Source organism: Podarcis raffonei, chromosome 10 (genome assembly GCF_027172205.1).
Source record: "Podarcis raffonei isolate rPodRaf1 chromosome 10, rPodRaf1.pri, whole genome shotgun sequence".
Taxonomy (NCBI): domain Eukaryota; kingdom Metazoa; phylum Chordata; class Lepidosauria; order Squamata; family Lacertidae; genus Podarcis; species Podarcis raffonei.
Genome location: NC_070611.1, coordinates 48,693,931 through 48,710,771, shown reverse-complemented (window position 1 = coordinate 48,710,771; position 16,841 = coordinate 48,693,931). Strand labels below are relative to the sequence as shown.

General features: G+C 44.5%; 1 protein-coding gene across 1 annotated transcript in view; it reads left to right on the top strand.

Moving 5' to 3' along the window:
- The window catches only part of CYTH4 (cytohesin 4), a 38,135-nt gene that overhangs the window by 1,717 nt on the left and 19,577 nt on the right, over positions 1–16,841 (top strand). Inside the window, exons 2-4 of the mRNA XM_053405598.1 lie at positions 11,156–11,238; positions 13,043–13,107; positions 15,469–15,535. Of these exons, the coding sequence (XP_053261573.1) occupies positions 11,156–11,238; positions 13,043–13,107; positions 15,469–15,535 (215 nt within the window). The remainder of the gene's footprint in view (positions 1–11,155; positions 11,239–13,042; positions 13,108–15,468; positions 15,536–16,841) is intronic.

Sequence of the window (16,841 nt, the reverse complement as noted above, 5' to 3'; positions counted from 1 at the left end):
CCACACGTTCCCCCAAAATGTGGATTTTTGCAAACCTTGTTTGGTTGGAGAACTGCCTTGCAAACTTCAGATAAGTGCGCATTCTGAAGGATAGCTGCGTTATGGTTCACGTGTTGTTTCAGAAAGTGCAGATTTGATAGATTAGGTTTTAAATGAACATTGAATCAAATTTCCCCTCAATCCCTACTCACTATAGACCTGTTGGATTTTATCTATTTATTTATTAAAATTTATACTCCTTGACTGAAAGAAAAACTCCTCAAAATAGTTTACAAAAAGTTAGTCCAACTCAGGAGTAGACCTATTGAAAATAATAGACCTAAGTTTCTCATGTTCATTAATTTCAATGGATCTGTTCTGAGTAGAATTGGATCCAACCGAATGTGTTGGACATCCTCTCTTCTTTGCTATTAAATATTCTATTTGAAAACTTCCTGCAATTGTGGCATGTAAGCTGAGGTGACACTCTGCTTCTCTCCCAGCTGTGGCAGCCCCACCAGTTACCAGAGCCCAGAGAGGCAGAATGGGGCAGTGGTGAGGGTGAAGGAAGCCACTGGGCTGGTGGCATCCCACCTCAGTCGCCATGTCTTAACTCTCTCTAGGGGGCTCAGAGCCTCTCCATGGTGAACCCAGCTCTTTCGGCATACGTCAGCTGTACCTTATCATTGTTTCAAAAACATGTAGGTGTGCTTTTAGCTCCTTTTTTATCCAGATGATAAATTCTCAGAGCATGTCCTTATTTAGATTTTGTGACATTAGTCTGTTTTTATTGACTGTTGATTTATTTTAAGTGTTTTTTTCTTGAAGACTATTAAGTTTTACAGGCGCGGCTTAGGCAATGAGGAATTTATCACTTAAGGTGGAACACAAACAAAAACCTCTTGTGGGGCGTAGGCAAGGGAAATAAACCCATGTGGGTCTTCACACTGTGGCAGCTCTTAGGCACTGAGGTGGCTGGTGCCCATTGGGCCTAGTAGGGCAGAAGGAAGGAGCCCATAATCTCGACGGCCATTTTGGGTGCTGCTCTTGCTCCCACCCAAAAGAGCTTTTTCAGGGGCATATGAGATCTCATCCCCAAATAAACGCTTTTTCAGGGCAACAGTGAGATGCAGGTCAAGTGACTCCCGTGGGACTGTGTCCCAGAATACACGTGTCCTAGTTTTTCACTGGGAAAAGTTGGGAGGTTTGGGAGCGAGAGTAGGTGGAGCCAAAGCCGATGACAGGCAGAGCCAACTAATTCTCATTTTGTGCGCTATCCTTCCCCCTACTAAGGCAACACTGAGGCCTAAGGAGGAGAATGCTGACGGGAAGTACCATCCCTTGGACTAGCAGTTGGCATGAGGGCAGATCAAGGTTGGTGGGGCAGTGCCCCATTTGCCCTAATGGACTAGCCTCCACCTATCAGAGTTTGGGAAAGGTGCTCTCTCAATATATAAAATTTATTTCTACAGTTCATTACCTATCATTCTGTCAGGGATACATAAACATTTAGCTAGGCTTCTGTTTTGGATTCCCACCTCTTGGGTGTGGACCAGGCGGGCAGTTGACATCTGCCTTTGTTATCACATATCACAAATAAATTGTATCCTAACGGGCTGGAATGTTGGAAGTGGAGAAAGTTCACCTAGACGGGACAAGGGTCCATGACAAGATCCTCAGGGCCTTCTGAAAAATGAGCAAGGAACATGTGCCTACTTTCCCCTCTTCCCAACCATCCCAAAGCATCTATAGCTAACCACAGCTAGATGGATGGGGGAGGGGGAGATTTGTCTCCTTGTGGAAGTAGGCCAACTGTAATCCTTCCCTTCCCAAGACCCCATGTTCTCTTTGACTATACATAGGGTAGTCATGGTAACTGTACATAGGGTAGTCAAGGCCCACTTCCCTCCAAATCTAAGAAGACCCTTGGAAGCTCCATGTTAGAAGAGGAAATCAGGAACTGGCCGATTACTGGTTCCCAACTAAAAGAGTGGGAAGCCAAGTCTTGTTTTTCAAGGAAGATTAATCTTTGGGAGACTCCTCCGACTTCTTCTCTCTCTCTCCTCCCCCTCTGGATTTTGTTATAATAAATTTGATTTTTTAAAATTGTTACTTTATCCACTATCTGACCAAGGTCTAGGTCCATAAGTTGCCTTCCTAAGTATCATCAATAAATGAAAAGGGATACATTAAACTTAGCTAGACTAGAGTAATGTACCTGTGCCTTTCCACATGGTTCAACTATCAATCTCTCTTTCAAAGGGAACTCTGGGAATTGCAGCTCTGTGAGGGGGAAAGAGGTCTCCTGGCAGCTCTCAGCATCCTTAGCAAGCAACAACCCCCAGGATTCTTTGGGGGGGAAAGCTGAAATTGGTATGATGCCACTTTACAAGTATAGAGCTGGTGGGCCCCTAGTCCATCTACACAACTACTAAAGGTGCAAGAAACCTGCCTACTTTCACATCCCCCCCACCTTATTGGGACACCCTGATTGGGGTAAGGTTAAAGCATATTGCATTGTTCCAGTGGTTGTGGTGATGGTTCATTATTTATGTGCCGCTTACTATCAAAACAGGCTTCTAATGAGTTTTTTAAAACAGGAAAAAACCCCGATCATGCAACATGGTTAGAACACATTATAATTAATAATGCACCATAATTAAAACGCACAATAAAAGAATCCCATTAAGATGTAAACAACCGTAATTAAAATATTCAATAAAACAATCCCATTAAAATACGGTAATTAAATCAGGTGACTCAGAGCAGGAAATCAAGAGGATGTTTGTGTAAACAGTTGGTGTCCAGAACCATTTAGAAACCTGCCAGCTACAGAAGTGCAGAGAGAGTGGAAAAGGAGGGGTTAGCAGTGCAGTCCTAGGCATGTCTACCCAGAGGTAAATTCCAGTGAATACAATGGGATTTACTGCAAGGTACATAAGTGTATTTAGGATTGCAGCTTTATTCATCCTCGTTCATAACACTGAACTCAGAGTTTCTCAGTGAGATTGGTTGCAAGTTGATTCAGGATAGATTAAAAAACAAAGGTAGTTCTTCATGCAACACCTAACTAATTTATGCAATTCATTGCCAGGAATTGTGGTGACTACTAGCTTCCAAGGTTTTAAAAGGGAGTTAGGTGACTTCATGAAGAATATGTATCTGAACAGCTGCTAACCATGGTGGTCAAATGGAAAATGTGTGTTTATTTTCAACTGGGCAGGAAGACTGAGGTCTCAGGAGGGTGGGGAATTTTTATTAACTCATTTTAAATGGTCAAGTCACTCTTTCTCCACAAGGGTGGTGGACCAGTTGAGATAGTCTACCCCCAGGGCAGAAGTTGTGCCAAAAGTGGATGCAGATTTGCATAGAATGTGCCTGTGCTAATATGTATATTTAGAATTTAGAACAAGCGCCGTGATTTAAATAGAAATACAATACATCCCACCATAGTGAGGAGGACTGTGATTGAATGACCTATGTGTCAGCCAGTTGTCCGGGTGCTAACTGTTGATGTGCAAATTCATGGCCCCTGTTCTTCATTCATAGGGTTCTTTGTCTCTAAACTGGACTTGGAAACCAGGTAGACCTTCAGATAGAAGTCTGCCCTCTACATGGTAGGACACATGGCTAAACTATCCTCCCCTTCAGGTTGATGCACCTTGATGGTTTCATGAGTACCATTCTCGAGTTAAAAGTTAGCATGACTGTTGATACCCTGGTTGCTCTGTGGAATATATGGAGATGACCAGGTATTCCCCATATTTGTTCCTAAGCTTCATCTCCTATTAAATAAAAAACAGGTTGACTCCTTGGTGTATCATAGAATCATGGAGTTGGAAGGGACCGCAAGGATTGTCTAGTCCAACCCCCTGCAATGCAGGAATCTTTTGCCCAAGATGGGGCTTGAAACCCTCACCCTGAGATGATGGGTCTCAGGCTCTACCAACTGAGCTACTGCAGAGCAATGGTACAAATATTGTGGGACTCCACCTCTGCTAAGTCCAAGCAAGCATGGTTTTTGGTCACTGTTGGGAGCAGGATGTTAAATCAGATGGACTTGGGGGTTGATCCACAAGGATTCTCCTTTTGTTCTTGTATATGCCACACACCAGTGAGCCCCCACCATGATGCTACCGAGAGGTCCTTGGCTAGTGCCAACCTGGACCCCTACCCAGCACTGCTGCTGCTGCTTGAAGTGTCTCAATCCACCTCCCCAGGGTTGATGGAAGGCATGGTTTGACCACAACTGGAGATCTATGGGGTTTCTACCCTGCTGTTTAGGATTGCAGCCTCTGCATAGCAACCGTGAGCTGCTGTATTTGGAATCAATTTCCTTCGGAAGTTCACCAGTTCAAAGAATCCTGGAACGCCTTCTTCCGCTGGAACAAGCCTCAGGCCTCCCAGGAGCAGCTTGGTTATCTTGATCTTTTAATTGCTATCTCTTGGGCTCTCATTTGAGAACTTTATTTAATTTCAGCCCCATGACTTTGAATGTTTCCAGAGCTTCCTACAGCCTCTGGTTCTGGTCTCCTCAGATCAAAATGCCATCTGTGAAAAGCTTGGTGCTCTGGATATCTTCAGAAACATGCCACTTACCCTCACTGAGCAGACGGCTCTGCAGAACGCCTCTCAAAGAGGAATTTGCAGAAAGAATATCTCTGAAGTAGGAAGTTGAAAGTACCCATCCGAGCACGTTCTGTGTCCAAGGGCACTTTTGACAAAACACAAGGGAGATTTCAAAAGGTGGAAAAATACTCAGCCACAGCCAGCTTCTTAAATGTTTCTTCTCACATTGGCTGTGGAAAATCCCACCAACTTGGGCACGTCAAGGTACTGATGCAATGTTCCATCTTCTATTTATCCAATTTTGACCATCTACACTGCTGCCTCCTTTTCCTGCTATCAGGTGCTTTTGTAGTCTGCCGGATCATTCTTGTCTGAAACCCTGGAGGGATGCCAGTTGGTGCAGACAAAATTAAGCTAGGTGGACTTGATATAAGGCAGCTTCCTATGCTCTTTACTTTTCTATTTCACAGCTAGAATCCAGAGGCTGGTACAATTTGGCTTTGCCAGTTCCATGGATAGTTTCCCTTGTGCCCTAGAACAGGAGTGAGGAATCTGTGGTCAGGGACGATGGCAGTTCCAAGTTAAGTGCTTATAACAGTAATAGGAAACCTGTGGTCCTCTATGTGTTTTTGGACTCCAGCTCCCATCAACCCCAGCCAACATTGCCAGTTGTAAAGGATGATGGGAGTTGTAGTTTGACAACAACTGGAAGGCCGTAGTTCCTCACCTCTGTCCTACAATAATGTTTGGGACAGCAATCCTATACCCACTCACCACTGGACCTGAACCCCACTGAACTCAGTAGGACTTCTGAAGTCTTTTTGCAATTAACAAGACCTCGGCATCCATTTAATCACTGAAGTCCTTTTGCTTTCATTTGGACTTATGCACATTTAACCTGGATTGTAGGCTAGGAATGAATCCTCTGTTCTGTCTAGCAAGTGTGGGGGCTCTGTGCCATTGAAATCAGTGGGACTTTGCATCCCATGCTCTCTTTTTAGGAAGTAAGCCCCACTGAATATGTGGGACTAAAAGCTGAGCAAACAAATATAGGATCAGGCTGTACAAAATATTTAGTGCACATGAGTTCTGGCACCTCTTTTCCTAGAAAAATAACACTGCATAAGCCCCTCATATTATCCTTACAACAGCCCCGTGATGTCCTTTCATCTAAAAGATGGTGACTAGCCCAAGGTCATGCAGTGAATTTCACACATAACTGGGGATTTAAACTCTCCCAAGTTCTAGTTTAATGCACTAACCCTAACCGGGTACCCTTCACAGTGCATGGCCCATGGTCAGGGATGATGGAAGCTGGATTCCTTCTGGAAGGTACCAGGTTGGAGAAAGCTTGTTGGCTCTCATTATTCACCTTGCTCATCTGAGGATGAGCATCTAACTTTGCAGAAGTGTTGCTTGCCTCCAGGTGATGGGTTAACCACACAGAGCTGCTGTATCCTTCAAGGTCTCTATGAAGAACTTCTGATAGCTACATGCCTCCTTCCTGTCCATCCCAGCAGTGCAAAGGTGATGTGATGGCCTCACCCCCGGAGCACAACTGAAACTCAGCTTATGCTTATCACACTACAATGTGACCAATGGTGTTAGTTAAAGTGGAAACTCTGCACATAGTTGTGTGACTGGTCCCCGAATGCAGTCGAATGGTAATAACCAGGAATGTATGAGGGTGGGACCTTACTTGAGTGGGTCAAACCCACATACTAAGGAACATGCATGACTAGGCTCAATGTTCCTACCTCTGCACCTCAAAATCTAGGTCATTGGTTCTCCTTTTCTGACCATATATTTAGCAATGGTATTGCAAGTGCACTGTAGCATAGATAAAGAGTTTCCAGGACAAAATGGGTGGGACTTCCCTTTTTTGTCCAGACATGAGAAAATAAGATAAAAATAAAAGAATGGTTTACCACAGACTATTGGCTATGTTTGGAAAGAAAACACAGGACTCGGCTATACAGTTGCAAATGAAACATTTTAAGTGTGTTTTAAGTGCAATATACAATGTGACACTAAATGGCGGTGGCCATTGAATTTATGGAAGATTCAATGTATTTTTTATTTTATTTTTTTAAAGCATTTTCAGAACGGTTTTTATATGTGTGTAGATTCCACCACAATGTGTGAAAAGCATAAGGAGCCAAAGTCAGTCCATAAGGGGGGGGACACTCCAAAATGCAAGGCTGGGTATAAACCTTTGTTAGGACCAACCAATAATAATAATAATAATAATAATAATAATAATAATAATTTATTATTTATGCCCCGCCCATCTGGCTGGGCCTCCCCAGCCACTCTGGGCGGCTTCCAAAAGAATATTAAAATACTGTGATACATCAAACATTAAAAGCTTCCCTAAACAGGGCTGCCTTCAGAAGTCTTCTAAAAGTCTGGTAGTTGTTGTTCTCTTTGACATCTGGTGGGAGGGCGTTCCACAGGGTGGGCGCCACTACCGAGAAGGCCCTCTGCCTGGTTCCCTGTAACTTGGCTTCTCGCAGTGAGGGAACCGCCAGAAGGCCCTCGGTGCTGGACCTCAGTGTCCGGGTAGAACGGTGGGGGTGGAGACGCTCCTTCAGGTATACTGGACCGAGGCCATTTAGGGCTTTAAAGGTCAGCACCAACACTTTGAATTGTGCTCGGAAACGTACTGGGAGCCAATGTAGGTGTTTCAAGACCGGTGTTATATGGTCTCGGCGGCCGCTCCCAGTCACCAGTCTGGCTGCTGCATTCTGGATTAGTTGTAGTTTCTGGGTCACCTTCAAAGGTAGCCCCATGTAGAGCGCATTGCAGTAGTCCAAGCGGGAGATAACCAGAGCATGCACCACTCTGGCGAGGCAGTCCGCAGGCAGATAGGGTCTCAGCCTGCGTACCAGATGGAGCTGGTACACAGCTGCCCTGGACATGGATTTAACCTGTGCCTCCATGGACAGCTGTGAGTCCAAAATGACTCCCAGGCTGCACACCTGGTCCTTCAGGGGCACAGTTACCCCATTCAGGACCAGGGAATCCTCCACACCTGCCCGCCTCCTGTCCCCCAGAAACAGTACTTCTGTCTTGTCAGGATTCAATCTCAATCTGTTAGCCGCCATCCATCCTCCAACCGCCTCCAGACACTCACACAGGACCACCACCGCCTTCACTGGTTCTGATTTGAAAGAGAGGTAGAGCTGGGTATCATCCGCATACTGATGAACACCCAGCCCAAACCCCCTGATGATCTCTCCCAGCGGCTGCATGTAGATGTTGAAAAGCATGGGGGAGAGGACAGAACCCTGAGGCACCCCACAAGTGAGAGCCCAGGGGTCTGAACACTCACCCCCCCCACCACTTTCTGAACACGGCCCAGGAGGAAGGAGCGGAACCACTGTATGACAGTGCCCCCAGCTCCCAGCCCCTCAAGACGGTCCAGAAGGATGTTATGGTCAATGGTATCAAACGCCGCTGAGAGATCCAGCAGAACTAGGAAACAGCTCTCACCTTTGTCCCTAGCTCGCCGGAGATCATCAACCAGTGCGACCAAGGCAGTTTCAGTCCCGCGGTGAGGCCTGAATCCCGACTGGAAGGGATCCAAATGGTCCGCTTCTTCCAGGCATGCCTGGAGTTGTTCAGCAACCACTCGCTCAATCACCTTGCCCAAGAATGGAAGATTTGAGACTGGGCGATAGTTGGCCATCGTGGCCGCATCTAAAGATGGTATTTTAAGAAGCGGTTTAATAACCGCCTCTTTCAGCGGGTCTGGGAAGGCTCCCTCATGGAGGGAAGCATTCACCACCCCACGAAGCCCATCGCCCAGCCCTTCCCGGCTAGCTTTTATAAGCCAGGATGGTCAAGGATCAAGGAGACAGGTGGTTGGTTTCACTTGTCCAAGCAGCCTGTCCACATCCTCGGAGGTAACAGATTGGAATTGATCCCACGCAATTTGACTAGACGTGTCACGAAACTGAGGTGAGCTTTCAGACACTCCAGAATTCTTCAGCAGGCAGGGTTTGCAAGCTGAATATGTCCCTGCCGGTATTACAGATATCAGATTACACCTCTAGGATTGTGGAATAAAGAATCAATGACTGTTCCCCATTTCCGAGAACAGCCCTGCATCTTAAACAAAATACCAGTTCCTGTTAGGTACAACATGTGAAGTAGGTTCTCAATGTCATTGAAGCTGGTATAGCTTGAAAAATAAAACGAACAGAGGACTCCAATGTGGTTTAAAATGTATCATGATATTGGATGCCTCCAGACTTACATTATTTTGCACATTTCTTCAGATACACTGAAACAGAAGTCACCAGACCCTTATATTAGTGGGAGGGTGGGGTGAGGTTTTTCTCAGAAGGGTGGTGGAAGATGAGTGATTCACTCAATGGGCATTGTAAACCTGCTGATGACTGTTAACGACTGCAATTAGTCTTACAGGAAAAAGCAAGGGATAGTATGCAGATGACCAAAAATAGCTTTAGTATATGTAATGAGACAAGAATCCAATATCTCTTCTGTTTCAGTGTATCTGAAGAAGTGTGCATGCACATGAAAGCTTATACCCAGAACAAACTTAGTTGGTCTCTAAGGCGCTACTAAAAGGGACGCGGGTGGCGCTGTGGGTAAAACCTCAGCACCTAGGACTTGCCGATCGCAAGGTCGGCGGTTCGAATCCCCGCGGCGGGGTGTGCTCTCGTCGTTCGGTCCCAGTGCCTGCCAACCTAGCAGTTCGAAAGCACTTCCGGGTGCAAGTAGATAAATAGGGACCGCTTACCAGCGGGAAGGTAAACGGCATTCCGTGTGCTGCTCTGGCTTGCCAGATGCAGCTTGTCACGCTGGCCACGTGACCCGGAAGTGTCTGCGGACAGCGCTGGCTCCCGGCCTATAGAGTGAGATGAGCGCACAACCCTAGAGTCTGGCAAGACTGGCCCGTACGGGCAGGGGTACCTTTACCTTTACCTTTTTAAGGTGCTACTGGACAATTTATTTATTCATTTCAGCTCAATAAGTTGCCTGGAGGAGTCCTTTAATAATACTTCCCCCCCCCATCATCATCTATCATCATCATCATCATCATCATCATTATTATTATTATTATTATTGAAGTTAGCATTTGCTGCAGTTTAACAGTTACCCCAAATCTGTCATTTGAAAAGAGGGGTACCTCAGTCTGTGCAGCTATTCCTGATTCCCACAAGGAAAATAAATATTGTGATTTCTCAAAACTGTTGAATTCAAAGTCCAGACTGAATACCCAGTTCCATTTTTACAAACGCTGCAGCCTTCAGAGAAAGAGAATCTTGATGCTGCTGACATTTATTTTCAGCTACGGCAACAGCTTCCCATTTATTGTCAGAATCTTGCTGAGTGCTCTGAGTAATCTTTATTTAACTATGGAGCTGCTAGCCCCCAAACCGCTACTTCTTCTTCTTTTTGGTCTGTAGTGAATCATTCTGTGGTTTTCTCATCTCTGACATCACCCACCCAGTTTCCCAAGAATAAAAGAGGAACAACGTACAGCCTAGAGTAACATCTATGTGTAGCCACTGGTTGATAAATAGCAAGGCCTCCTCTGCCCCTTTTAAAACCACCAGAAACCTTAGCTGCCACCACCGCTCCTTAAAAATGGGAGTCAGGGTATGCAAGCCCAGTCAAGGGGCATTTCCACCAAAGATCTAATGTAAATGTTAGGATCTGGAATGCTTTTGCACTGGGTGTGAATTTGTAATTGTTTGTTAATTATATTTCAACAAAATATTTATCTGATTTGGATTCTTCCCACTCCAGGATGCTTTGGAAGGAAATTATGGACTTGGTAATATTTTGGGAGAGATACTTCTGGGAGTTTGGAGAGATGGACATGAGGAGAATTTTAGGGCAACAACCCCTATGTGTGTTTTCAGTCTTTTTGGCTTGTATTTACCTCATAAAAGCATGACATGGGCCCTGCTGGATCAAACCAAAGACCCAACTAGTCCAGCATGCTGTTTTCTCAGTTACCAACCAAGATACCTGTGGGAGGTCTACAAGCCGGACACGAGCACCATACATTCTTCCCGCTTGTGTTCCCCAGCAACCACCTCTGATACTGGTAGGGATGTTTCCATCATGGTTTGTAGATACCGATTGTCTGATACTCCATGGATTGGTCTAATCCCCTTTTAAAGCTATCCAAGTTCATGACCATCACACTATCTTGTTTAGCGAACTCCATAGTTTAAGAACGCAGGGCACTTTCAAGTCCCCAAACCGCTTTTAAGACTTTAAGGAACAGTTTGTGGGAACAGCTCCTGAAGGACCAGCTCTGAGAAAATGTAGGTGGTCTAGATATCCATATCAGACGAGGAGTGGTGAGACCTGGGTTCAAATCCCCACTAAGCCATGAAGCTCACTCAACGGTCTTGGGTCGATTGCTGATCCTACCCCAAAGAGAAGTTATGAAGACAAAATGGGTTTGTGTGTTTCCAAGGAGAACCTTGTATGCTGAGTTGTTCAGAAGACGAGCAGCTTGAAAATGTGCAGGTCAAAAAACGGCCATGTTCTCTTCTGGATCATATCCTTGTCATTCAGAGCGATCTTGGGTGGGAGTAAAAAAAGATTATTTTTCTTTCAGGCACATCGGATTTAAATGAAACTGAGGAAGCTGAGCTACAGACCATCAAAAAGCACAAGGAAGAGCTGCTGGCAGACATCCAGGTGGGCACCACCCCAAGGGCAGTAAGGCCAAGTCTTTCTCAACCTGGTGTTAGACTACAACTCCCATCAGCCCCAGCCTGCATGGTGAATGGAATGGGATGATATGAACTGTAGTCCAACATCGTCTTCAGGCTGGCAGTGGCTGCAGCATTGCCAGAATTATGACTATCGCTGGGAAGGGTCCAAACACAACAAGCTGCCTTATTCTAAGACAGACCACCATTGGTCTGTGTAGCTCATTATTGTTGATGCTGCTTGGTAGTGACCCTCTAGCATTTTAGACATGAGTCTTTTCCAACTGTACCTGAAGATGGTGGAAATTGAATCTAGGACCTTTTACATGTAAAGCATGGGCTCTGCCACTGAGCTATGGCCAGGGCAGGCCCACCCATGAGGCCAGGTGAAGCAACCACCTCAGGCGGCAGGATCCACAGGGGCAGCAGATCCCAATGTAGATCTTTCTGTTAGGTTTCTGTTTATGCCACTGTGCAGTTTTTGGAGTCACAAGACTCTGTTGACATTCCAGACTGTTGGAAATCTCACGGGAGACAGGAGACGGATGTTGGTGTTACTGGTTTCCTGTTTTTTTGTTCCAGTTGCTCACTGACTCTCACAGAGAGCAGATGCATATTCTTTTCTGTCCTGCATAGTTAGAAATAAACGTAGCGATGTAGCACATATTTCCAGCTCCTTCTGCTGTTTGTATACTCTGCGTAATGAGGGAACATGCCTGAAGCCTCATTAAAGGGTTAGGTCATTAATCACCTTCGGAGGAGAGCCATTACAGCTCGGCCGTACGCAATGGAACCTCCAACACTTTCTTCCCCCTTTGTTCCTTCACTCACCCCTTCTTCTCTGGCCAGAGTGGGTTGGTGGTTTGCTTCAGGTGCCAAAATGTCTTGGGCTGGCCCTGGCTAAGGCCCTTCCCCCAAGGCCAAGGCCACACCTTTCCTCCCAAAACACACATTCATCATAATCGTGGATGCAGCCCCAGGGAAAGAGTCCCAGCCTTGTTGCTAGAAGACTTGTGACCAACCATCTCTATTCAGTCTCTGGCTCGCAATGTATCTTAAAATTTTTTATTGATTTGCTACCAAATCAATTATATTTTTGATTTGCTTTATATTTTTTATTGACTTGCTACCAAAAAAAAAAGTGCAAACATAACAAAAAGAAAGAAAATGAAGAATAAAAAATATATAAGCCTGGAAGGACAAAACCCCATAGATACAATGCTACTCCAAAGGGACAAAAAAATAGTTTAACCGTCAGTCATCTCCTTAAAGGGAGCTCTGGGAATTGTAGCTCTGTGAAGGGAATAGGGGGTCTCTGAACAACTCTCGGCACCCACAACAAACTCTAGCTCCCAGAATTCTTTGGCTGAAGCTACAAGTGCTTAAAAAGTATGGTGTGTATGCGGTCTCAATCTCCTTCTGCAGATGTTATTCATCTGTAAAATGGGAATAACCGGAGCAACCTCCCCCTAATGACTGCCTCAAGGATAAAGATTGTACAGCAGTTACCAGGGCTGAATCCACAGCGAACAATTTCTGGGGAAACTACTAAATGTTTTGGCCACTTGGTAGACAGCTGACTTTAAAAACAAACCAGCGGTATGGGTTCCCTTCAGATGGGAGTGAAGTGACTGGAACAAACCCCAGGTCTATTTTAGTAACCAAGTGTAACTGGTCTTTACTTCCTTTTCTCACGTCAGACTTCTGCAGTGAATAACTATTCTGGGTGCTGTTCTTTCTTCTCTCACCCCTCCCCTCCCCTCATTCTCTCTCTCTTCTCTCATTTACAGAGGCTAAAAGATGAGATTGCAGAGGTGTTTGAAGAGATAGATCGTTTCCAGCAAACACAAACAAGGTGAGGAGCCAGGGATGCCCCACAAGGAGGAGGGATGGGAAACTTCTGGCTCTCTAGAGATGTAGGACTCCAGCTCCCATAAGCCTTAGATAGCATGATCAATGATCAGGGTTGATGGGAGTGGTGGTCACGACCACGTTAAGTATTTATAGCTTTATGGGAGACCCTATATTTCCTGGTTAGCTGATAACTAACCCATGTTGTCTGGATACCAAGTGTATGATGCTCTCTCTTTGTGTTCTTCTGAAAGAAAACCTAATCTGCTGTACAAATTTCTCTATATTTGAAAAATAATAATAATGATGGGCTCATGTGTTACAGATGATAAAGAAAGGAACCGAGTTAAACATTACTTACCATAACCATGGCGTATTCATTTCACCAACATTCCCAGCGATGATCTGTGAACCATGTTTATTTTCCAGTATCTCCCAATAAACAGATTTTCTTTAATTTCCAAAACAAGATACCTAACCCAAGTCAGGGTTGAGCCCCCTACTTTTGACTCCCACTGCATTTTGGGCTATGAGCCTGAACTGCTTTGAGCTGTGTATCACTCTGAAAAAGCATTTGATATAATCTTTACTCCATTACATCATAAACAGAAAATATCAACCATAGTATCTTTCGCAGCTGATCAGCTAGGTTTCCTCTGAATCTGTTATCAGCACCATATGTCTCTGTGAGTCTAAGAATGTGCTATAAGTGTAGTTGTGGCACTGCCAGAAAAAATGCTAACTAAAAACAAAGCAAAAAGGGGGCTGCGTTTAAGAAAATAAACAAAAAGCATGAGACTAAAGAATAAATCTATCCCATGTGAATAAATCTATCCCATGTTTTAAACATATACTGTTATGAAAGTTGGCATAGAAGAATGTGTACAGTATATACAAAAATATAGATGATTTACACGGAAAATGTCTAACCAGGTTCAGGAACACCCAAGATGCCACAATAAGAATTCTAAAAAAGGAGTGCAAAGGCATTAAAATGAATCTATATATCCCTAATATTCATAGCAAATTCTTGGAAAGCCTGATGTGAGATAACTATGTTGTCTTGCATGGGGCAAACAATAAAAGTGATATACATGCCAGTCTTTAGAACAATGTTCTTCAACACTGGGTCCCCAGATGATGTTGTAGTACAACTTCCATCATCTCTGGTCCAAGTGGCTGAGGGTTATGGGAACTGTAGTCCAACAACATCTGGGAACCCAGGGTTGAAGAACACTTTAGAGCAGAACATGGTTAGCAGACCCTTGCAATGTTAGGTACTGCTCCTTTACATCCAAGTCAATGAGGCTGAAATGCCATGACTCCAAGTCTCAGTAAAGTGCCAGGGTTTGAGTGGACGGACTCTTGAATGGCCCATCTTAAGGGAAATACCGGTACATTTTAAAAGACATCTGAAGGCACCCCTGTTCAGGGATGTTTTTAGTGTGTGATGTTGTATTACTATTACTATTTTTTGCTGGGAGCTGTCAAGACTGGCTGGGGCAACCCAGGTGGAATCTACACACATATAAAACAAGTTCTGAAAATGCTTTTTAAAAAAGCGCTTAAAAAATAATAATAATACATTGAATTTTCCATAAGGAAATTTCACCATCTAGTGTCACATTGTATATTGCACTTAAAACACACTTAAAACATTTGCAGCTTACAGAGGAGTCCCCAGTAACATGGGTGGCACATAAATAATAATAATAGTTCTTCTTCTTCTTCTTCTTCTTGTTGTTGTTGTTGTTGTTAGGTGAATGGGGAAGCTGTCCATTCAAAGTGATGGCCCATTCAAATGTGCATTTTAATATGTTGGCCCTGCTGAAAAGCTACACATTGTAACCTTGGTGGGGGTAGCCAATGCTGTGATGTGTATTAATTATTGTTCAGAATGGGCCAAAGTACATGTCACATGCGAAAACATGTAACAGTAACCTGATGGTCTCCCCCACCCCACACCTTTGGATGAAAAGCTGTTGTAGGAAGAAAGAACTGGGAGCAGAGAAACAGTGGAGGGTGCCTAACTCTTTCCCTATGGGTGGTTCCCCTAATTCAAGTTGTTGCTTCCCAAAGCATACACACAAATGCCCACCAAGCTACCATAAGCCATGATCCGACATCATGTTTAATTTGACCCTGCGGTCTGGCTTAGGCTGGAGGAAGGTGAGCCATAAATGGGTTCAGTGCCAAAACAAATTGGCAAAATGGTGGAGCATCTCCCGACCGAGCCAGAATTGAGGAGATTTGGATTATTTTGCTGGGAAGCCAGCAAGCACCCAGGAGGAAAAGTCTAGAAGTCATAGGCTGCTCTTCTTCAATCTGTTCCACATTTAATCAGATCTCATCTTGGTTTTTGCAGCAAGCTGGTCCAGAGGGATAAAGAAATGTGCGTTGGACGGAAGAAATTTAACATGGACCCTACTAAGGTCAGGTCAGGTCTATGTGTATTTGTACTGTATAAGTGGAGATTGACTATTACATGTAAAATTCAAGATCTGGAGTTTTCGTTAAAAAAGAAGCAAGTTTCTAGTCCCTAAGGTTGTAAAGCTTTTGTTTTTAAAGAACAGAGTAGGCACAGGCCTGCAGAAGACTCATCAGTGCAGCTCCTAAATCCTATTCAGATGTCCTCTCACGTGACTTTACAATCACCTGGAAGGAAGGTGGGGCTGTCGCATCCTCAATTCCTACTGCCTATAAGCTTTTTGTGGGGAGGGAGTCACATTTGTTGAGAGGAGATTGCTGTATGCACCTACGATGCTGCTGTGATCTGGATAGACAGTATCCAGGTCCATGTGTGGAGACACAACAGTGCTCTTAGTTCAGTGGAGGCAGCCCCACCCTTCACCGCCATGTGATTCTTAATCAAATAAGCAAATGTCCAAGTGCTCGGAGAACCTTTTGGATATATATTCAGTTAAGCCTAACTTCTCCAAAGACGACCAGCAGTTAAGCTAAAAGATATATGACATTTCAGAAATTGGTAATGAAGGCAACGCAGACAGTTTTCAATAGCAGAAGACACCAACAGGGAAGGCATCTCACAATCATGGCTCTTAGATGTTGTGGCTGCTTGGAGTCTGTCACAATCTTGACAGCAGAAAAGGTGGAGTCCAAGAACAAAGGAAGTCCCTTTCACTGAGTCAGACCATTGCTCCGGCTAACTCCATGTCGTCTACACATTGTGGCCTGCCTTTCTGTCTGGTGGTGCTGTTGCTTAATGCCAGCTCAGTCCACAATAAAACAACTCTCATCCACAATTTGATGGTGGGTGAGGTGGGTGATCCAGTGTAAATCTCAGACACCTGGACTGGTGACCTTGCCCAGCTTTTCCCACCTTGGTATTCAGTGCAGCACCAGACAAGGTTGGTTGGAGTGTGGCAATGATCCATTGAAACCCCATAATTCTCCCCAGGAGGCAGAGACAGAACAGACTGTCACTATATTCAAGCGGGATTTGATCACACACCAGGTTGGGTAGCTAAACTCAATTTGGAGCTCTTGTGTGATAAACCCACTTTCAAAATAATCAAAATGTCATTTGCAATAAGGAAAGTGACAGGGAAATGCACAGGGAGAAATGGCATTTGTTTGATTCAACGTGGTCTCTGACCTCCCCACAAAACAATCAGAATGAATGCTCAATAGAGATGCAGAATGAAGAGGAACAATTAGGAAGGACTGAAAAATCAGCAACAAGAGGCAGAACAGAACTATTGTAAGAATTCTTCTTCA